Source organism: Patella vulgata, chromosome 7 (genome assembly GCF_932274485.2).
Source record: "Patella vulgata chromosome 7, xgPatVulg1.2, whole genome shotgun sequence".
NCBI lineage: Eukaryota > Metazoa > Mollusca > Gastropoda > Patellidae > Patella > Patella vulgata.
Genome location: NC_065885.2, coordinates 19,407,766 through 19,432,456, shown reverse-complemented (window position 1 = coordinate 19,432,456; position 24,691 = coordinate 19,407,766). Strand labels below are relative to the sequence as shown.

Here is a 24,691-nt window from a genome sequence, read left to right as displayed (position 1 = left end):
GTTTTTAATTGAACAATAATAAGTTTGCTGGTCTTATTCCACGTATATATATATATTCATCAGGTATGAATACACAACACAATAGCGGAATATATAATTCTAATGGTGGTAGTACTGTCCAAAACACTGGATTATAAAAAACAATTTCGCCAATCAATCTATATATATAAATTTGTGGGTGCAAAGAGTTCATCGCTACTAAGCCACGGACACATGTTTCAAAACTATTAACACAATCGGCGAAAAGGTAAAGTTCTTCAGAACGAAGATGATTACTATTATATCTGTATGCCCTATATGCATCCCACCTTTTTCATTAGGCCGGTTGGCGTAGAAAAAAAGTAGGATGTTAAACCACGCTTCACCCCTTCCCACCCAATCACCCCCCACCCCCATGGTTCTCCTCCCACCACGCCATCACCAGAGACACGTGTTTGTACCACTGACGATGAAGTCCATGTTGAGATCTATCTGTTTTTTTTTTTAAATATAAAAAATAGTCCAATAAATGTTATGTAACGTATACACAAATATATTCCCATCCTTTACATAAATGCGACTTTACCTATCACTATCTCTTGTTAGCTACACGTGCAATACGGATAATGTTATTAACGGCTCGGTTATCTTAATTATCAAGGTCAAAGAAGAGTCTTTTTCAAACATGTATTTATAAGGCGTTAATGGGGTGACAAATAGGGATACACACAAAATGGTAAATTTTACATTTTATTTTGGTCAGATAGCATAATTTCTAAACAACAAAATACTGGTTTCTTTAGACTTTATAATAGCCTACTTGCCATTATAGCTCCGCTTTTATATTAATGTTATTGCAGGAAAAATTCATGCCGACGCTATACAAAATCGAAAATGATTTGAAGTTATGCTGACTGACTAAAGCTGTTTTAATTATAAGTATGAAATTCTCTCACTATACAGATGGATAGTTGAATTATCAATAGTCAAAATATCGACTTTCTGGCCGGTTCATCCCTAATCACCGCCCATTTTCCCCATAGTCACCAAGCACGATTATCATTGTCATTCGAGTAATAATACTGAGGACGGATTATCGTTATTTGTAGAGACGGTCTCTTTATTGATGCCCTAGCTTCTATGGGTGTATATATGTATATTATTCGATTTGAAGAGACTTCTTAAATTCGCACTTGTACTTTAGCGTTACTAATTCGTTGTGGGCCTGTAACTTGAGCATGCTTTAACGGCGACGAATCCTTAATGACCGTTACAATTATTACATTGTTACCAATTTTTAAAGGGTTTAGTTGTAGAATTAATTCCCATTTTATTCAAAAACCGGAGATCTGGGATCCGACGCAACAGATTCATTAGCATCTGGGGGTGGAATGACGTAACCGGATTTTAGTTTCATTTCATCAGGTATTTCCGATATTTGTTGAATCTCTTCCTCAACTTCCTTCACCTGTTCTATTGTCCCCGTTGTTGCCATTTTATCGTTGTTCACGTGAGAGTTGCCTCCCGCTGTTTCGTCCACTGTTATGCCCGTGACAGTAATAGTACCCCTTGTTTTGGTGGGCACGTTGTCATCGGGACAACCTTTCGTATCTAATTTATCTTTGAACAAAGACTCTTCATCGTTACAGACTCGATGGTTCCGGCTTCTAAAGGTTTGGAAAATATCGTAAGCTTCGTTCGTCAACGGAATAGTTACCATAGCAATAGTCGCTAGGTACGCCCAAGCATCAGATAATGCGACCTAAAAATAGAAAAAGAAATAGTTTGTTATTATTCAATACTTCCTTGTCAAATTAGCCAGGAATAGAACCGTGTAGGAACGGACTTTGAATTTACCATTCCAATTTTTAAAGAAACAACCGATTTCATTTGCCTTTAAGGACATCTTAAAATAACGATCATCCCAATCATGTCTCTTGACATGGTCAAACATTTTATCCTAGACCTATATTTGCGCCAATTTAATATAGAGCTGGAAATCAATTAAGACAAGTCGGAAACACAGCTGCCCGAGAAAATTTCCCTCACTGCATAGCGTATACCCAATCTGATTAACATACAGATCTATATTTCGTTTCGTTTTTTTTATACTTTCGATGGCCTTACACTACATGAAGATCTGACAAGTTATAGCGATGGGTCACGTCAGGGGTCAAAAGACCGACTTTTGACTCTATGACGTCAGACATTTGATTAACCAATCAGCATTGGTGTTACTAGTGGATTACCCACAGTTCCGTGCAAAACACGCCCAAAGCTCGCCGTAACAGACCGTTTCATTGGCTTATCCCTGACACCATTCAGAACACGAGTTAAATAACAACTCTTCCAGATCCCTGTGTAGTACAGACGAAATTTTGAACTTTAAAAAAGAAACGAAATAGAATCTGTGTTTTAACCAGATTGAGCGTATGCCTGTCTTCATTAGCCCTATTTATACAAAGGTAGAACTTTAAATCTTATTTCGATTCCTTTAAGAATGTTATGACTGTATTTAGAAGCAACTGATATATGAACTGTTTCGTACAAGCAGATATGTCATTTTAACTTTTAATTCAGATTAATGAGCGTTACTATATTAACGACAATATTATAAAGCATGATTTACTTGTAATAATAATTACATCCGACTTTATTTTAAAACTGGAAACCGACGTCGATAAAATTCTGAACATGTAGACAATTAGCTTTTTTATAATTATTGAAACATGCTTCTAAAGATATTTCCGGTGTTGTGTTTCCTTCGAAAAGGATCATGTTGTAAAGGGATCATGTTTTAAATTTAGAACCAAGAAGCAATAAACATGAAAGTGCAGCGTGCATGAAAGCAATAACACAAGTTGACATTTCGCTCAGTAATTTAAGACCGCCTTGATTTGTTCTGTGACGTGACAGTCTGTCTTTGTTAAAAAATAAATAGATAAAAACAGTGTCAAGATGTTACCGAAAATGAGCAAACAAGCCGACTTTTGCGATACCCAAATTTAATCGCTTGTTTTTGACTACTCGATATAACACAAGTAAATCAATCAATAATTTATTTTCACCTAAATCAAATAGGTTTAGTCCCTTAAAGTATGTTTTGATTTCTATCGGGGGGGGGGGGGGGTAGGGTGGGTGTGTGTGTGTGTTGGTGTCGGGGGGGGGGGGGGTAGTCGAATGGTCAAACGCGTGCGCTTTAGATCAATGACGTCCGGCATCGAGACAGATGGTGCGGCTTCGAGTCCACACTTGTAAGTGTCAAAAGGGTCACCTGTACCCCGCTTCCTCCTACAGCTAAAGATCCCATCACCAAAGTAAATTATGGAAATAAAATTGAACCATACGATATTCCTAAAATGACCTAGTTTGTAACGAGTGGACGTTAAACCCTAAACTCTCTCTCTCTCTCTCTCTCTCTCTCTCTCTCTCTCTCTCTCTCTCTCTTTCTCTCTCTCTCTGCTCTATGAACTTTAGGTATATTATCTCCCTTTATCACAGACGCGATTCCAACACATAACGGAATAGATTCGTTTACAGTCGTTGAAAGTTTTATTTGTAGTTCAAAACTCACCGAAAACTAAATAACTATTAGCATAATGGAAGAACATAAAATTAAATAAATAAGGAAAGTTTGGACTTAGATATGAAGTGGATCATAGAATAATCATAGCGGAAAAGTGGACACATTCCAGCAACCTTGACATTGAACGAACTTTTGCAACTCGATTACCACAGCTAGACATTTCAATTGGAATGATGGTATATTTTCTCTCAAGAAATCTGAGAGGTCTTGACCTGGGTCCATGACCAATCGAACTTTCGAATTTAATGACTAAAGATGTAAGAGTATTGCGCGAAGGCCTCGTTAAGATGTACGAAGTTAAAGCGAGGCCAAAGCTTCTATTGGAGATGGTGACTGATGGGACTTGTTGTGTGCCTTTAATTTTGTCGACTGATTACAGCCTCGTTATCAAGAATGGTTTTGGCCAAGGTTTTGGAATCGTGGTAGTTGAAAACGGATGAACATTTATATTTAATATATGAAAAGCCGGATAGCACACGATAGAACCCACAATTACATTGGATAATATCAACAGACAACGGCACATAGATCACCTCAGAAGGGGTGTCTAACTACATCTTTCCGCGATAGACACAGCCTCTTTTGTCAATGTGATACGCACCTGAAATAAAATTTGGAACTGGCTTAGCTTAACTCCATGAAGATCCTACTTACCCAGCTCCTGAAACTAGTCAAAGACATGACTTCAACTGCAACCATTATACTTGGCCATATAACTACCAATAATATGGTTAACGTCACTGACCCACCAACCGCTAGTAATTTAGCGTATTTAAACGTTTTAGCCACTTCATCTAATGATGGTCTGTTATCTAATTGATGAGCTCCAATTAGATTCAAATCTCTGCAAAATACAAAATGGGGTTTATTAACATTCGCAGAACCAAATATTATTTTTACCAAGCTCTACTTATCTGGTTCTTGTTATACTATATTAAAACACAATTTATATGGAAAACAATCACTGAGTTTATTTCACACTACGTTTCAACAAGTTCCTCTTGTCCATCGGCACTCTTCGAAAAAAGCTTATTACGGCTCTGCTAATGCATGTACGATTGACATGTAACTTAGCAGGCGTGTTCCTTGGACAATTGTGCATCTATTTGTGATATGGCGTCACAATTCCATGATGGCTGCGATGACGTCATAGTTAGTTCCTGGTCCATTGTACGGAGGTACTTGTTCTTACGCACACCTTTATAGCGCGATATCCACCATTGTGCTCTAAGGTGCTACACAAAAATAACAACTAAGTACTCGAAGAAAGTTAATTAGAGGCTCGTCTAAAACAGAGAGTTTTGAAAAGACGTTTAAATAACCACCCAGCATTCTTTCAAGGGGACTAGCTAACCAAGAGGTCCGTTGCTGGCCGATAAAATTCACTGTGATTTTCCAGTGTGGTTCCCCCTTGATGTATGGCCTGACAGTGACACAAATAATGTTATCTATTATCGAATATACAAAAAAGTACCATATTCAAGCTATTTGTATTATCAATACGCAATATTACCATCCTAGCTCATGACGCACCCCCATTGCTGACATCCATTTTAGTGTACCGTATCCCACGATTCAAACACTCCTAAATAGTCGGTTATAAAAGTGCGATTGTTATATACAACAAAAACTACATTGATTAATGAAAGTAAAAGGTTGGGCCATATATATTAATTAATGAAACATAAGTACTTTAACACCGGGTTTCAATGACGCTGATCCAGTAGACGTTATCGTTAATGAACCGATAATCGCCTCGATTCCCTTGTGTTGTGCCATCTCAGACAGTGTAATTGTTCTAGCTAATGTAATTCCCTTTGTATCAGGAACCGTGTTAATATCGAATATAAGGGTTTTGTTAGTGTAAAATATCAATAAGCGTGATAATGGTATACTTTTATCGTGTAGATTATTAATATCATAATTATTTACCTACTTTGGTTAATCTGTTCTACCAAGTATTAATTTACACATCAACATTATACTCGTGAACTAAACAAGATCTGCCACTTAATAATGAAGTAGGATTTACAAGGACAACCTGCATACACATTTATATAACTGTTCAATATTTTATAAGCCGCTGGCTATAAAGTATTGGACAGCTGCGAACATTATGGTTGAATGCGGTGCAAAACACACGACAATCAACCGATAATCAAATCCCTTTGCTCCAATGCATCAGACTGCTTGCTTTTATTTGTTAAATGGCAGTGTTACATTCTGTTTGCTATACACATATAATCATCAATTTGGGATTAAATAAAGCACAACTTACTTTGAATATGTTTCTGTCCACGGATTAAGTGGATTATCTATATCTCTCGTGTTTTCCCAGATTTCTTTTCCCGCTGCTGGGGAGAAGTTACGGTTAGTAACCAAAGATAAAACGATGGTAATTATGCCTCCGGACAAGATGGCGGTTAAGTTCCCACACAGCATAGACAATTCTTTACCTGGAAATAATAAAATGGTACATAATATTTTCAAGTTACATAATTATTGGCCTTATAATTAATTAATACAGAAATAAAACTGATGGACCGGTCTATAGTTTAATGAACATATTAAAAATACATTATGCAAGAGCTAACACTTAACTTATCCAGGCTATAATCAACTTTCGATGTTATCGCTAGCCTGCGATATTTAATGGATTGGAATCCGATCTGCTGCTCAATGCTCATTGATGATTAAATCAAAAAATGGATAATCGAGGCTATGTTTTTTTTATCGTACCGACTTTAGTAATTATGGTCGACCCTAGGCCTAAAATTCAAACGCTAAATTCTCGGTTCAGAGTGGATCAATTTGACTGAAATTTTCAGCAAATTCCCTTTACATTATCAAGTTTTTAACTATTATAGTGCGAACTGCCAGCTCTGTATGTAATCTCCCATAATGTATCTTTAAAGAATAAAAAAATTATCTTTAGGACGTTGTGTTATCAACTAATTAGTGTTACGTATGTAATCAGATCGACATGTTCGAGTCTGAACAGCTAAATCCGGAAGTTGCCCTTACCACGAGTAAAATTAGTTTTAACTAGGTCATCTGCGATAGGCGGAGACCAAGAAAACGGATTAGTCGGAGAATTCCAGGCCGGCATAATTTTATCTAAAACTGGTCTTTGACACTCCTAAGTTTTATCTTGTTTTTAGGGATACTACTGCAAAACCGCAAAACCACCATTTTCACTGCATGGTCATTTACGACACCGACCAACCGATGTCATCACGTTATGCCTAGCAGTTCATACTGGTTTCCTTTATCACATCGTAAAGCCACACAAGCATGGCTTGTTTTGTTTTATGTTGTTATATAAAAGAGTAACATTTTGTACCTGTGTTCGCTATGAAGTTTGAAAGGCCACCTTCATATGTGGAAGCTACTGACATCCATACTATTAGCGCCAAAACAGTTCCCGATATACTCCCAGATATCATAGCACACGATGTCAGACGTTCCCAATACATGGCCAATCCGATGGGTATTACTGCGGATCCAATCAAAACCCCCATAAATAAGTAGACCCAACCAAGACTTAACTGAAAAGCAAAAAGTATATTTATAATCCTCTCTATTATTGAATATATCAAAATCTACCTTTACCTACATAGCTATTATTGAATATATCAATATCTACCTTTACCTACATAGCTACTTTTGTTGTGTGTGTTTATTATGGTTTATATCTGGGACATTTCAGCCATGGGCCCAGTTTCGATACGGGGCGCTTAGTCGTTCAAATGGCATTTCAGTCTATACAGTGCGACTACAGAGCACTCCATCCAACGCCACATATTGACACCGAACACGATGTTAGATAAATGAATTGGTGGGGAGTTTATTTATTATTACCTTACGAACCCAAATAAACATTATCAGAGTTATCGTTATTGATACCAGGTCGATAACAATTAATGCCTCGCCAATACCATACATTATACTTAGGTCATCATGAGACTGACGCGGTATTCAATGTGTAACAATTAATGCCTCGCCAACACCATACAATAAACTTAGACAACCATGCCACTAACGTGACATTCAATGTGTAACAATTAATGCCTCGCCAACACCATAAAATAAACTTAGGCCACCATGAGACTAACGTTGTATTCAATGTGTATTGTATTAAACCCATCATTAAGTTAAAATCATCATGGAACTTCATCTTTAAATGGCAAGTTATGAATTCAAATGAAATGGGTTTAAAGTTTTACGTTTTGGCCTCGATTGGAGTAATGCCTCACACAGTGTGCTGTGGAGGCAATTTTGCAAGGGCAGTGGCGCTACAGCCTACTCTTATATCGAATACCAACTGCAAAGGATTCTTTAACGTGTACGCCAATGGACACACGGTGCCTATACCTTGTCCCTTGCCAGGTCATCTGTCCTGAACCACACCGGAAAACCCCATGAACTTTCTCGGCTAACACCGGAATGGAAAAGGGGACCCCCAGATTAGCGAGCCATCGTTTTACTCACTGAGAGATCGCGGCTCCAGGAAAATGAACAATTAAATAGCAAAGAAATATCTTACACTCATGATATCTAAAACAATGGTTAACGGTATAATAGACATGGACACCCACACAAGACACCAATTCTTCAAACCATTTAATAAGTCTAAATACACTCGATATTGACCATGGACGGCACACTTATATTCTGGTTTTATAGCTCGATTAATTGCAAGCCGGTTTCTGAAAAATACAAACAAAAAAACATTGGCTGCCATGGTATGAAACACTCGTGAAACTGCAGTATACAAATTGTACTCGTTTTCGTAATTCAATAGTAGGCGGTATGGGGTTGTTTGGAGGACGCGGGGGGGGGGGGGGGGGGGGTAATTCCGACCGCAGTGTACATATATTTTAATGACAGGGTGCATTATTTCCGATGGTTATACGGACCTTTTCTTTACTTCCAGATTAACAATTCCAGCGAGTTTCGAACAACCAGCCCTGTATAGTATTTATCAGATTTCGAAGACAAAGGTGGTCAAACTGTCATAATTGGTCCGAGTGTTATCAACTTTCAATAGGCCTCCATATTTTAATTGTTCTATATATGAATTCCATGAAACTCCATGAGATCTAAATCGTGTTGTGTATATTCGAAAGTATTGCTATATATAGAAATAAAAGAATATCCTGCATTACTTTTATTAAGTTGGGTAAACTAAAATAGACATGTCAAAAGTAGAGAACACGTGTAACCAAATGTTCATTAAGATGACAGAATAACTGGATTAAATACGATTCAAATAGTCGATGATTAAAGAAAGCTTTAATTTTCTTAAACACACCGCTCATTTGATTGTTATTACAGTCAATTACAAGCTCAGTGTATCCATATTATTACAGATTTACAACCGTTTGATTACCAACTATCAGAGACAAACATCGTAAAGCAACACATTAGTTTCGATAATTACTTCCTTTCAATGACGTATATAAAACAATTCATTGTGACGTATGGTGGCGAGGGACTCAAAGAAAAGAGAATTAATTTCTATTTACTATACCGGGTGGGAAAACAGCAGCGTGGGTGTAGTCAATCTTAAACTATTGGCATACATGTAAACTAAAGAGACGAACACCGTACCCCATACTCCTAGTCAGACCTGTCAGAAAGAGAGAGAAATGGGGCTTAACGTCCACTCGACACAAACTAGGTCATTTCGGGACTAACATAAGGTTCAATTTTATTTCAATAGTTCGCTTGCTCGTAGGGGTCTTTAGCAGTGGGAGGAACAGGAGGACCCGGAGAAACCCCACGAGGTTGGACAGGCGACCCTACCCCTTGTCATGTACAACCGGGGAATCGAAACCACGCCAGTTGACTCAATAACGCACGTGCTAACCATTCGGCGGCCGGGTTGGAATACCCCCGGAAGGCAGATTCGTGGATTCGCATGGAACCTTTCTGCACAATTTTAGACCATTCGACATCTCTGCACTATGGTTCGTCGCACGTCGCAGTACAGATGAGTTCGTGCAATTAGACCCTCTACTTACTTGTCATCCTGGTGACATGCTGAACAATGCGTCATACTCTGACATTTACATTTATCACGTGGGTTCGCCATTCGACCACGACCCTTTCCACAAAGAATACAACTGTTGGTATCAGTGGTTAAGCGATATGGCTGCAAAATATGAAAACAAAACAAATGTAAAGGAAAGAACCTTTCGTCCAACTAATTGCCATCGATAGTATAAAAAACGAAACGAAATATAGATCTGTATTTAATTAGAGTGAGTTTAGGGCGAATCGGATACTCTTTTCTCACCCATTTTGATGGTCTACCTTGGTTAATGAAATGCAATTAAATAGGGTTTGACGTCTCCCTGTTCTGCCCCGACTGGGCTTATGAAGACGGCCATGCCCTATACAGTATGCGATGAGGTCAACTTTGTCCGGACAGGGTTACTGCGGATTATATACTCGTATTCCAGCTGTCAAGGGTTCTTTTACGTGTTCGTCAATGTGTTCACGAAACCTCGGTTTTCGTATCATCCGAACGACCATTCGTTGTCCCTTGCAAGGCCCTCCGTCCCGCACCACTGACAAAGGGGGCCATCCTTGATAATATTCAAGTTAATTACCTTCAAATACAGAGCGTAGACATCGAACACCAGAATTGACGTCACAGCCATGACCTCTGATGACCCTGTTGACGTTATAGCCATCAATATCATAACCAACATTAAAAGCTCTCCCTTTTTCCCTAGTAAGGTTTGAGCTACAATCGGTGGTACCAACCCTAAAATATAAGAAATTACGAGTTTAGTTTAGCGTCCAGTTTGATTATTTTGGGATTATAAACATTGTTTGGACACGATGGTTTACAAGTCGCATGTCCGCCCGTGACCACAAAATTAAGCAAATCCGGCCTGTCGAGAGAATTTTTATGTGCTAGATCGGTACAAATTTTGCCCCTCCCCCCACATACTTCTGCAAGCACACTTAAACCACCGGATCGGGTCGTGGTTTCGGCGGCACGAATATTGGATATGCTGATGTAAAAAATATACACTAAATATGTATTCCACCACTCCTTGGGCCTGCTTCGATCGCAAAGGGTAAAGAATTAAGTGTAGTTTCAGAATTGAATATTGATTTGACACAAAATAGAGCTTTTGGAGCGTATCGAAAGCGTTGTGTGTCAATGGGAATGGACAAGGCTACTAAGGAAGAAGATTGGGCATATACATGTATTAACAGTGTCAAGTCTTTGGCTGTTTGTTAGACAGTGGGGTGGTTGTTTGTTAGACAGTGGGGTGGTGTATCGGTGAGTATGGCTCTGGACAACTAACCAAGGGTCAGTTTTTCGGGGTAATCAATACCTTCTACTGTGATTGAATCCCACATTCCCACCCCAGTCATAGACTTGCATGTTGTAGAGTCCAGATCATTTCTTACCGAATCAATCCTATGTAAACCTACTATAAACGTGAACCACTTGAGAGGTGCTTTTTACGATCCTCAAAGGTCTTGGACATAGGTTCAACGCGGCAAGAATATTCATTCACTTTAGCTCACTCATTCCGTTCGTTTGACACTTTCCCCCCTGGTTGGATAAACTAGTGGTTTGACGACAGGTGGTATCTGGTCAGATCTATTTATCTCGACGATCGGTGCCTGAATACTGTCAGACTGCGTCTATTTTTCAAAATTTTCTGGGTCAGGTCCCCCATACGCCCCGCCCCGCCCCGTAAGGGCTCGCTACTTTGGCGCTCATGAGAGAGCTTCGTCGAGGTTCGCAAGTCCGTTCGTTTTCCACTCTGGTCGGATAAACTAGTTGCCAGGCGACAGACAGTATCTGGTCAGATCTATTTATCTCAACTGATACTGCCAGATTGCATTTTCCAGCAGTCTGTTTTTCAAAAATTTCTGGGGAGACCGTCCATACCCCTAGTTGAAACTTGTGCCTGTGCTCCCTTAACCTTAGGCTTTGACCAGGTTCGGTCCCGGTGTTGACCAATAAAGTTCATGTGCCTGGCATGTGATACACGTAAAATAACCTATGGGTGCTAATTCGATGAAGATGTCGCATCCATGTTTCCTAGTACACTGTCTTTATTAGTTCCGCTGATGCAGAAATGTTAAACGTCATTTAATGTTTTTGTCAGTCGAAGACATATAATTTTCTGTTAGTTTTTGACGATCTCAAAACACGATAACGTAATATATTGGCGCGATATCGTACAAAAAAAGATGGCTATTTAACGTGTTAGAAATTGTTTTGATAATATATACAATCATGATGTTAAAGTATATTTTTAACTAGCTGCAAGGCTTTCTTAAATATTTTTTCGTGAAACCGGAAGTAGTACAACTCCGGAACTGGAAGTGGTAATCCAACTCCACTAGCATTTAGTAATTAAATACACCCACACAAGGTACACTTTTATGGATACACAATTACTGAATTTATTACTATGCAAACAACGTTTCGACGAGGCTGTTTTCGTCTTTATCAATACGTAATTATGTGCAATTCTTGAATCTATACAACGTAATAATATAGTTAGGTGATATATGCTATCTATATGAATAATAACGGTTGGCCACTGGTTATGTGATAAACACAACTGTCATGTATCATGTGTCTTCTTCATTATGAAAATATGAAAATAGCAGGACATGAGGTCTACAGTCAAATTTAGTGGGGTTGAGAGACATAAAATGTAGATACGAACTTGTATACTGTTGTTCCTGAGTGATAAACAAACGTTTTATCTGCTAATGAAAATACGTACACAAGTGAAATCCAAAAATAGAGTAGATAATTACAATAATATACGCCAGAGATGACGATCACTGACTAACAAGATCTGTGAGAGAGAATATATCAGACGACCGACGGCGTATATTGCTACAACAATCCTTTGTTTTAAATAACCCCGTACAGCCTCACCCTCGGGGTTGGGTGGCCGAATGCTTTAACGCGTGCAGTTTAGATCATAATGTTTGTCATTGAGTCTAGTGGCGCGATTTTAATTCCCAACTTGTAAGATGTGGGGCAGTCTTATTAAAACACAGATCCTATTTCGTTTCATTTTTTATAGTTCAAAATTTCGTTTGTGACGGCAACTTCTTAATCAATCAATGTCTGACGTCATTGGGTCAAAAGACGCGCGTACGACCCCCTATGCGACTTACCGACCTCGCAATACCTTCCCACGTCGGATGACTTTTATTTCTAGACTTTTGCCTTTTTTATCTCATAGGTGGGTGGGGATGGATGCATTCGGCAAACCTCGACAGATTCTACGCATCTAATCTTAGCTGTATGACGAATTCCGCAATATTGAACTATTTTAAAAGGTCCTGGGTGAAATATGGCTGCGCCCATGGAGATTGCGTTGGAGATTGTATTATATCAACAAACGTCAAGTTTGGCATTGGGTTTGGTGAATTACCAGGGAATTTATCAAACCAGCAGCCTTGAGACAATATATCTGCTCGTTTAGTTATATACACTCGACAAAAGACGCCATTTTGGGACTTTTTTTGTAAAAGTGGCACGTTTTCCTGTTAAAGTAAACCGGTAGCCGCATCGCAAATGTATGGGCGTAGGTACATATCAATTACTATCATACAGCCGAGGTTAGATGTAGGGTACCGGAATCTTCCGAGGTTTGCCGAGTGGGGATGGATGGCCGAATGGTTAGCGCGTGCGCGCTGCATCATAAGGTCTGTCGTTGAGTCAACTGATTTCGATTCCCCGGTTGTACCTGACAAGGAGTAGGGTCGCCTGTCCAACCTCGTGGGTTTTCTCCGGGTCCTCCGGTTTCCTCCCATTGCTAAAAACCCTTCGCACAAGCGAACTATTAAAATACAATTGTACCATACCCTTCCGTACTATGAACATCAGATAATCGTTTCGCTAACCACACTACATTCTACTACATTCTGTATATTAACTATCCAATATAACATTTTGACTAATTAATTGAGAATGTTATGTGAATATTACATGTGTAAAGGTATTTATTGACTATATATTATAAAAACAAATACATAACAATCTTATTTGTTTTATATTTCGATAACCTAAAAATGTATATTCCAATTAATTCTAAAGAAAACAGAATTGTTAAGAAATGTATTGATTGTGCCGATGGCTCTCCCCACAAATTCAATAATTCGCTTATGCGTAGGGGTCTTTAGCAGTGAGAGCAGGATAAAAACCATGAGGTTGGAAACATGAAATAAAGTTTTTTTTGTACTTATTATTAAGAAGAAGAATCAAACCTACCTGCATCGACATCAGCATCGACTAGTAATGGAACACCTTGTCTGGTACTTAAAGCAACATAAGCCAGTCCCATGGTTGTAGCTAGAGAGAAGGGGATGGCGAACCATGATAATCCTCCCAACAAGAAGCCGATTACGCCTTGTTTCGGTTTAGCTGCTACAGCACTTTGCCAGTATGACTGGTCGACGAAAACAGTACCAAAATTGCCTATAACGATATTTTTTGGATAAAATAAGTTTAGAAAATGAGCCGAACATAACGAAAATCTGATACCACTGCTTATTTGAGGAGCTTACTGTTGTAGTACTTCTGTTTTAAACCATTAGACTGATGACTCTGTCACTGGCCTTTAGCCCCCTTCGACTTTTGATATCCACGTCCAACCTATTGTTTGAGTTTGCTATACGTAGTGTCCCCTGATGTTGAGCACGAGACAGGATATGATTATCATTTTTGAACAACCAATACCACTTCTCATTGGTATTCACAAAGGTAGCAAACTTTTGTAGTAATGTATTTATTGACGGTAAAATCCATCGTAAATGCCCTTCTAGCAGAAATAGGTCCGATTCAAAAAAGCTGCAATCGTCTCATGAATACGCCCCCCCCCCCCCCGCCCCGTATATTCCTTGGAAAACTAACCGATTGTTCATTTTATTTCGGTAAGATAATATATATAGTATTCTTACTGGCAGTAAATTATATCTATAATTCAAATAGACATCCATTAAAAAGAGCAAAACGTTCACATTGGTGGAGGTAGTGGCAGAGGTGGGGTGGAGAGGTGGCACCAAAAATAAATTGAACAACTTTGAATCGCTGGAAAATTCCTTGTTTACACTAATACTGTCATTAGCGTAGAAACCTCCACCGGATTTTCCGGGTGGTTTCCCCTTGGCAATTGTAAGGACTGGGGGCTTGACAAGGAACACTGTATGACGTGTGTCCGTCTTCAAAAGTCCGGATGGATTTGAAAAGCATTTACTTTCCTTTAACGATTAGAAATTGTGAAGTTATTGCACTCACAATAGGAGACTGATATTTGTTTGACCTGACACACTGTTGGTTACAACTAATTAATCAATGTTATCAACAAAATACACAACATATTTATTAATTGTTTGTTTAGATAAACAAGCATTGATCGACGGATACCATTATGGATGTCAAAAAGACAAAACAATGGCACGAACTTTATTATTTATCAAACCCATGACAATTTTTTAAGCTGTGTAATCATAATTCCTGTTTTCATTTAGAATGTTGCCATGGTTTGTATATATTAGTAAACGAGCGTACCATTTTCATTCTGCTTGAACTGTGGCAAATTAACTATTACGTACAAAGTCCGCCTTGGGAGAACCTTACATATTCAGATAAAGCACCAACCATTATACTTTGGAATGTATGTCTGCATTAAGACATAAAATAATCTCATGGGATCTTTAAAACAAAAGCTCGGAAGAAATTATGATGCTGCATGAGTAGATAGTTAGCTCATTGATCGCTATCTTATACCATCTTATATCTTATATCTCCAAAAAACTGAAATAATTTTGCATCGCTGCGTGTGACACTGCATTGGTTTGCATATGGTCCCATTAAGTCAAGGTGGCCAGGTGAATGTCAAAACCGTTTATCTGGACACGTAACCCTTTTAAGATTTTGGGTTAATTTTTTCGTTTGGTGACCTGATAATCAATTGCCGTTTCTTTAGAGGTCTATACCATGAAACTATTCAAATGTTTTTCGGACAACTAGTTTCATTATATTATGTATAGCAACCGTTGTGAAACTAAATAGGAGAGATTTCGATTTGAGAGTTTTTGAAACGCAATTTGATTAAAATACAAATCCCATTTCGTTTCGTATTTTATAGTTCAAAATTTCGTTTTACTTGTCTTTACTACACTAGGATCTGGACGAGTTGCTATATTACAGTCGTTATGGTTGACGTGAGAGATTAGCCAATGAAACGGTCTGTTATATCGAGTACAACCGGCCAGATCTTCATGTAGTGTAGGCCATCGAAAGTATAAAAAAACGAAACGAAATATAAATCTGTGTTTTAATCAGATTGTTTGAAACAGGTTTCGAAGACCACCTAAAGATAAATTTTAAATGTTCCTATTATTAATTAGAACAGGTTTCGCTTTAGGTTTTATATTTTACGTTGACATTTATTTCTTTAAATCGTCCTAGTGCAAATACGGAAAACTTGACCATTTTGACCTCCGGCGTCACAAAGAAGAAAGATGAAATTAGCAAGTTTGCATTTATATTGAAAGAGTGATTACTTTCGATCATTTTCAGCATGTTTTCATGATACAGGAGTGACTGCGCATTCACTTTCAGTGTAAATGACCCCATTTGAACTTTGATCCCATTTGATTGGAAACGTACGTATTCTACGCAAAACTTTACTATAGAAAAGTTGGGTCTGGATTTGTGCCTATCTTTCTATATAATGCCATCGTTAACCAGTTCCAAGTGATAAATGATTTTACATTAGAATATACAGGCGCCATTAATGTATTCTATTACATGTGACGCATTAGGAGAATGAAATATTTTTAAAACATAGATAATACAAATTATTTTCTTTTAAGATAGACACCCACAGCGTTAAAATACACCCACGGGCCGACTGATTTAGCTATGGTGAGTTAAAAAAATGAATAAAGATCATGTATGATTTTACTCATCAAATTAAACGAATGGAAAAAATGAACTGGGGTTTAACGTCCAACGTTTATGCACCTACATGGCTAATAAAGACGGGACAAATAAAATGACACACAGGGTGATCTATCAAAAGTCCATTGCAGGGCGTATCTTTGGAAATTATTTCCTGGGAGATAAAAGTTTACTTACCAACAATATTGATAAGGCCAAACATTAATCCTGGATAAGAGACTATCGTAAGGTAGCTACCATCCAGATTACCCTCAGGTGCCAAACTACATGACACCAGATTATACACCTTTTCTACACTACCTGTGAAATGGTTATAGTAATATTATAATTATGTTTATGAAGGTTTGCCATTGTCCGAATTGGCTTAAAGGGGCTAAATCTCTAACTCGATATTTTCTACGACATTTGAAATTAAATCACGAATTACAATTCAATATTGTTCCATTTCAATCAATATTGATATTGTTATCTTACCGTGAAAATATTGATACTTATATCTAATATTTAAGACACAATGGTCATTTTGTAATCAGTAGGCCTACGGTAGCCCACACGAGTCGTGTGTTTTATGGTTTCGGTGCCATTTGTAATAAACAAAGAAAAAACATATCCTACACGAAACACGGAAGTGCTTAACTATGGCTGATTCACAAACGACATAACAATAATAAAGAAACGTGAAGAATGTACTAAGCAGATCTAAACGGCTGTCGTTCAATTTGGACCGTTCACGTATTTCATCGACCATATACTTGATTATAAATTACAATACTATGCTTAAAAATTGAACATAAATCACTTTATATATATTTATATCATATTGATAAATCTCTTTAGATCCATTTTGTCTGTTTTAAGATTCCAAATGATAGAGACACATTCCTTTTAATTATTAAAGGTTAAGGAACCAACCAAACGTTCCTAATTGTACCAGTACTTATAAATTATTAAACTAATGCAGGGTTCATAGCGATCTTAACCGCAAATTTAAAAACTGCAACTCGGAGCTTCGAGATCAATATAAAGTGGATTAGGTGCGAAGACATACAATATAGAAATGACTGACTGTATTGTTAAAACTTACCCAACGGATTAGTCTCGTCATCGCCATCACTGTAGACTTTATTCAGAAATATGATGGTAACTATGTATATTATAGCTGTATTAAAATATGATACATAGAACGTGGCACCTAATCCACCAATCATAGTATAAGCACCAGTTATAAACGCTACTAATGTTGTAGCATACTGCACACTCATACCTTTAACTAAACTTGTTATAACTGCCGCACCGCCTGAAAACACAAATAGTTACAGATGGATAGAGAAGAAGACAGTTGGTTTAAATGGGTAATTTGGAGATTAATATATGACAAATATTTATTCTTTATTGAATAAATGCAATAATGGGATCGAAGCTAAGACCATATTTTGTGAAAGACCTAAAATTCGTATGAATTCATGTATTGTAAATGTTGCCAACATATGATTATTAATACTAAATTCACATTTTCTGATACTAATTATACGTTTAGAATCAATGATAATATGAATTGTAGTACCAAAAATATATATGTTCTTGTATATAACGAATTCAATAAATTTTATATATGTGAATGTGGTACTGAACTACGCGCACACATTCGAGTACACTTGCAACAGAGTATACAAACTAATCCTGTTTTAAAAGTTTCTAAACATTCAAAAACGTGTCCTAAAAATTAAATATTAAATGTAGTATTTTTCCTTTTAATAATGTCAAAATTGAGAATATAATCAAAAGACGTAATATGATATCACATTTTATTGACCAGTTCTTACCAGACTTAAATGATTTATTTGCGGCCATCCCCACTCCGTTAATATTCTAATAACATTTAAACAAATTTAATATATGTTTTTTATACTTTTTACTTCGACACTATATAAGGGGATTTTAAGCCCCGTAATTCATCATTTATTTTTACCGGTTTATTATGATATAAATCCTAACGAATGGTTAAGATTATAGCCAGATTACTATGGACAATTATTTCATCTTATTATTCCTATATAGACTATTGTCAAATCATATCAGGAAGACTATGTAAATTAATGTCATATTATATTTTATAAAACTTTATAACCTTTTCTGTGCGTTACCTGATATCATTTATAATCCATTGTCATGGAAATCTATTATTGTAAGAATTTGTATACATGTATGTAATTTCAATATCTTGTATACATTATTAATATCCGAAGACGTATTTTTTTATTTATTTATTTACTGGAATGAACACAGTAATTTTTGCGATCATCTAACAACTAAAGCAAATAGTTGCGTTGGTAAGTTTGTCAATTTCAAGAGTCGCATAAAAAAATGTTCATACCCAACATCAACATTGAGGTGACAATAACATTGGTAACCAGTGCAAAAACACAAACTATTTTATGACATCTGGCACCAAATCTGGCTCTGATTAGTTGCAGGAATGTCTTGGCACCAGGTGCACGTATCTTTAACTGTACGGCTAACATAGAGAATAACAGGATCTGTATTGTTGCTCCAGCAGCGTACCAAAATGTTCCACTAACTCCATACTAGAGAACAAAACATATAAACAAAATGAGTGGTCATCAACATCCTTTGGGAGGTGATCGGAAAGACAACGTCCTTTAATACTTACCGAAGAAACAAGATATCGAATTGAAGTTTATAATATCAGGATCAAGTTTCGGCCAAATACATTAAATGATAATGGGATAATCAGTGTTAGGTACTAAACCGTAAAGGGTATCGATGTATTAAAGTAACGATGTGTCATTTGCATTTTTCGCTTAAATAGCAAATTTCTGCCGACTTAATCCACACTAATATATACTCAGAACAATTAATTAAGAAAACAGATTATTTACTTAGTGAAGCTGCATTTAAAATTCAATTCCACATATCTTTGTAAAAACTTAACGTAATTGAACCTGTTTTGAACTGATATTTATTAGAGATTTATCCTTCAAATTATTGTAGTTTGTTTGTGATTCATATATAGTTCTAAAATGGCGCCGCTAAAATGGCGCATCGGGACTTCAATCATCTCGAGAGAGTGACCACCACCTTATCCACAAAAATGTCGAAGAAGTTGCATTCGGAATATGTAATTGTTTAGCTCGATATAAAACCCATCAAATCCTAGTAGAACTTAACAATTTTCTGAAAAGGACTAAAATTGGAACTCGACTTCTTAAAGAAGTTACCGTAAAGGGCACGAGTTGAACTTATTTTTGTCCATGGTATCTTTTTTTATTTGATTGTCATTTAACGTACCGCAATATACCATCGTATACGTTAAAAAATATGTTCTCGGTAAAACCGTTGATGTTCTACATTTGGAACACAAAGTTTAAAATACCCCACATTGCAATATGAATCGAACACACCATACGTTTATGTCCTTGGTTTGTCGAGAAATCAGTCATGCCTGCAGTACTGTCATCATCTGATACGACAGAGGTGTCACGCAATTAAGAGTACATCAAAATGTGACATGAGGTTGTCGAGAAAGAATACGAAGAACCTGCATCGTGCATAACACAGTATGACTCTAATGACCTGTGAATCATTCTATGTCTATGACCAGTAATTAACAACCCAGATACGGGTTAAGATTAGTATTGCTAAAAGTGCAGTTTGTAAAAGTATATGAACACTACCTTGCTGCCGACTGTAGAAGACTGTAGTAAGGTAGCTGCCCAGGTCCACTGTGATACAAGAGTTGTAGCAGTTAATCCGACATTCACTTTACCACCCGCATCAAACGAGGTATCGAGGGAATTCTGAAAAAAAAATATAACATTTTAAGTAACAAGTAGAACACTTTTAATTACTACAGGATTATTTTGAGCTTAAACACCTGCTCATCACCGAATTTCATCTGTTACGAGTCTTGTTATGTGCACGTCAATCTCTGTCCAAGAGAGTGTTTCGTATTATCCAAATGACTAATAGCATTCTGTCCAACAGAAATATTCTAGTCGAGAGTCCAGTATCTAGTCAAGTATCCGGATGGTTACGGGTCCTGGGGCAGAATTCGGGTTTGTTTGCGTTTAGATATATAAGCGACAGCATTAAAACTCTGCCTTTTACGTACCATTATTAAAAATGTGTCATTCTTATTATTTTTTGCTCCTTATTAGTAAATTTAGTAACGCAGACCGAAATGACTCTTAGAAACCTTACTACGTGACTGTAACTGCTCGACTATCGTTGACACTTTTTCTGAATTCAAGCCCTCATATTAAAGATATAATATCACAGGTCTTTCTTTCGGCTTTTAATATTATATAAATTATTTTTGAGACATATATTCACATGATCAGCCATCGGGTGGCCGATTTTGAAATGGATTTGAACACCCGCGGGATCTAAAATATTGACGATAAAATGGATAATCGAGACTTAGTCGAGGTTGTCCAGTATCGTTACTATACGATAAAAAGAAAACAGTCTACGCTTCATCTCCTCCAAACTACAAACACCCACAACTTCGAATAAAGTGATTTGAATGAAATGTTCAATACATCCATTTTTGAATAATTCTTACATAATGCATCCTTAAGAACATTAAAGAATCAACGAGTTTGAAGGATAGAATATTAAAAACTTTAAAGTGTCTTCTAGAAACCAATCTAAACTATGAACACAAAGTAGATTTGGTGCCATTTTAACATCAATGTTAAAGAGAAAAAGTGAAGTCCGTTCATGCGTAGAATAACTATTTAAGAGAGAAATATATATGGTGGAATGAAATCGACTACGAAGATAAACAATTATAGTCTTTACTTCCGTTAGGATTGATTGATTTCGGCCATTTTTGGGCCAATTCGCCTCATTGTTAGTACTATTTCTCAATGTGTTTGATCTGAAAATCTTCATTTGTATTTTAGTTCGGCATATTGTGTATAAGTTTACAACCTATTTACTATTGGCCACACATCATCTCAATTCTAATAAAAAAGAGAGAGGGAAATGGGGTTTAACGTCCACTCGCCACAAACTAGGTCATTTCGGGACTAACACATGGTTCAATTTTATTTCAATAATTCGCTTGCGCGTAGGGGTCTTTAGCAGTGGGAGGAAACCGGAGGACCCGGAGAAAACCCACGAGGTTGGACAGGCGACCCTTCGCCTTGTCACGTACAACCGGGGACTCGAAACGCCGCCAGTTAACTCAATGACAGACCGCACAGCACGCACGTGCTAACCATTCGGCCATCCAACCCCCCTCAATTCTAATCAAGGACAGACCTATTTAGAGTAAACTATTCGTTAAATTCATTGAAAACCACTTTAAAGATGCACTATGTAATAATTAGATGAATATACTGAACATGTCAGTCCAATTACTATATTCTGAGCGACGTCATGAATGTTTGAAGTTTTGATAAGATTTAAGCGAAAGTTTCGATTGTCAAGTACCGTTGTTGCTACGATAATAAACAAAGTCTCGATTTTTCACTTTAACGTTAATTTATAAAATGGCGTATTTTTTCCAACTCATTTTATATCTCTGTTACACGATGACTCAGAGAGTTGATTATGGGCGTGTCATGTGAATAAATGTATAAATAATGTTTTATATAACATATGAAGTCAGAAAAAAACCTGCAATAGGCCGATTTAGCTCTTGCATACTGCATCTTTAAAATATTTACGACTCTGTTTATTCATCGATTCCGCAATGAATTAACGTTACGTGTCGAAGTATTGCATATCAACAATGAACATTAATCTTATGTTATACATTAATTTATTCTATGGGTTGTTTTCTCGTCATTAACGCTTCCATAAGTATGCGAATCTCATGGATATAATGGATTGTTCATCGTATCCAAAGTAATTCTTTACATTATTGAATGTTATATCCTATATGAAAACAGTCAAATCCCAAAGGTGAAAGAACTAATTCTGCCAAACGCAAACATTTAATTCTTAACAATATTCAAGATATCTTGTCGATTTAGAAAGTGTTATGTTATAAAGTCCAACTGTATCTTCAATCTTGTTTGGTCATGTTGCGCATAGACAGATTAAATTAAGCATCATTTTTCACAAAACGTCTAGCAACAATGTCAAGGTACAAGACACATCCCAACCACTCGTCTTCAGTAGATTATTTTTAGTTTCTGATTCAATCATTCCCAATTATGTACTTATCATTTATTTTGTCTATGTTTTGTTATGCGTCCCCATTGAATGTAAATTTCGGTTTTGATTTTGTGGACTTTCCAAGTAAGTATTTGGGTGTTACTAACCTTATCATTATAGATGTATTTTCTAATAAAACTAAAGGTCCAGGCCATAGCAGATGCCATCGCTCCAGTACCTACAATGATAATCAGAGCCTCCCATGTCTCTATTGAAGGTTGGATACCAACTTTTGCTGTTATATTTTCACTCCGTTCAGCTATCGCCTGGCAATCGGTTGTGTTGAAAAATGTCACTGGCATATTTAGTTTTTGGTCGGATATCTGAAATAAAAATGAAATGGGGTTTAACGTCCTACTGTTCTGCTCCTAACCTGGGCTAATGAAGACGGGCATACGCCATACAGTGTGCTATGAGGGAAATTTTGCCCGGGCAGCGGCACTATCGCCTACTCTTATATCGAATTCCAACTAGACAGCTGTTCTTGCCAGGCCCTCCGTCCTGCATCACTGACAAGGGGAAACCACGCCGGAAAATCGGGATGAACTTTCTCGGCCAATGCAGGGATCGAACACCCGACCTCCAGGCTAGCGAGCCAATCTGAAATAGACGATAAATGCATTGTTAGTTGTGGTATACAAAACGCTACATTGGCACTTCATTGAAAGAGTGATAAATGTGGGTAAATAACGTAAAATTCCATTTTCTCCGGTTGTTGTGACATCTATCTTTAGTTTGTCCACTAATTGATACATGTATATTCCAGATAAACATGCAATGGATATCACCATGCCAACTCCGATAGAGATTCTTGAAATGAATTACTTTTTTGTACATAAATGTTTAAAATGCTCACGACTTTCCCTTTATGACATTACAATATTATCGCGTGTTTTTTTTAACGATCAGGAAATTACCAACATATGATTATGGTTTATCTAAGTTTCACAGCCAACACAAACAGTAATTCAATATAATGAAATATATATGAAAGTACTAAATCCGATATATAACACTTTCCCTGCTACGCATTCTTCGTTTTGGCCACTAATCGTCTAGGTATAACTGGTGTGTGTACTGTTGCAGCTCTCGAATCTTGGGCTTTTCAGTTATTGACTTAAAATGTTTGACTTAGAATGGGACTTGTCCAGGAATAAATATGACTTTCGTTATATCTCCTGGATCCTACAGAGATAGCTAATTGCATTCATGTAACTCAATCTGTGTGTGTGTGTGGGTGTGTGTGTGTGTGTGTGAGAGAGAGAGAGAGAGAGAGAGAGAGAGAGAGAGGGGTTAACGTCCACTCGGCACAAACTAGGTTATTTCGGAACTAATATGTTTCAATTTGATTTCAATAATTCGCTTATGATCTGCCATAAATGTATGATAAATGAAACATTGATAATAACCGAACCTGCCATTAAATTAGATATATCAGAGAGATTCGGGTAGGTGTTCTAATCTGATTTTGTTTACTAAACCGCCACTCTCAATCAACCGTTGTAATTGACAAATCTCAGGAAAGAATTGCTCAATTTCCAGTTTTCTTTGCATGTACAATGAATGGGGTCTAGTTGATGTTGAGTGTATTTGTAAAATTGTCTAGTTGTTGACCGTGTGTTTTCTATTTAAATCTATAATATATCATTCTATGTCACTCTAATTCTCTCTCAATTCTATTGCACATGTTTCCCCAGAGGATATACAATATATAAATTTAATACACTGCAGGAAACTTGATATCGCAGACAATTGATATACAGCAACGATTTTATACTTTTACATAATACATGTTATATTGTTTTAAGACCAAAGACCAGTAAAACGTAAATTGAATCCGGATTATATAAACGACGCGCTGCAAAACGAAACAATAAAAAGACGGCTTTATCACGGTGCTCTGACTGATCTTTAAAAACTTTTAACCGCATTATAATTATAGCGGATGTTTGGTAAGTTTCACA

At 37.0% G+C, this 24,691-nt stretch overlaps 1 protein-coding gene across 2 annotated transcripts in view; it reads right to left on the bottom strand.

Moving 5' to 3' along the window:
• Positions 1–400: 400 nt before the first annotated feature.
• The window catches only part of LOC126826917 (uncharacterized), a 35,314-nt gene continuing 11,023 nt past the window's right edge, over positions 401–24,691 (bottom strand). Inside the window, exons 2-14 of one of the 2 annotated variants that reach the window (XM_050556061.2) lie at positions 22,835–23,050; positions 20,234–20,356; positions 18,913–19,123; positions 17,623–17,835; positions 16,716–16,838; positions 13,842–14,048; positions 10,183–10,340; positions 9,592–9,722; positions 8,112–8,274; positions 6,909–7,113; positions 5,844–6,021; positions 4,220–4,409; positions 401–1,741 (exon numbers count right to left, since the gene is read on the bottom strand). In XM_050556061.2, the coding sequence (XP_050412018.2) occupies positions 1,310–1,741; positions 4,220–4,409; positions 5,844–6,021; positions 6,909–7,113; positions 8,112–8,274; positions 9,592–9,722; positions 10,183–10,340; positions 13,842–14,048; positions 16,716–16,838; positions 17,623–17,835; positions 18,913–19,123; positions 20,234–20,356; positions 22,835–23,029 (2,529 nt within the window). In that variant the 5' untranslated portion in view covers positions 23,030–23,050 and the 3' untranslated portion in view covers positions 401–1,309. Of the gene's footprint in view, positions 1,742–4,219; positions 4,410–5,843; positions 6,022–6,908; positions 7,114–8,111; positions 8,275–9,591; positions 9,723–10,182; positions 10,341–13,841; positions 14,049–16,715; positions 16,839–17,622; positions 17,836–18,912; positions 19,124–20,233; positions 20,357–22,834; positions 23,479–24,691 lie in introns of those variants that run through there. The other variant, XM_050556060.2, reaches the window with a different exon arrangement.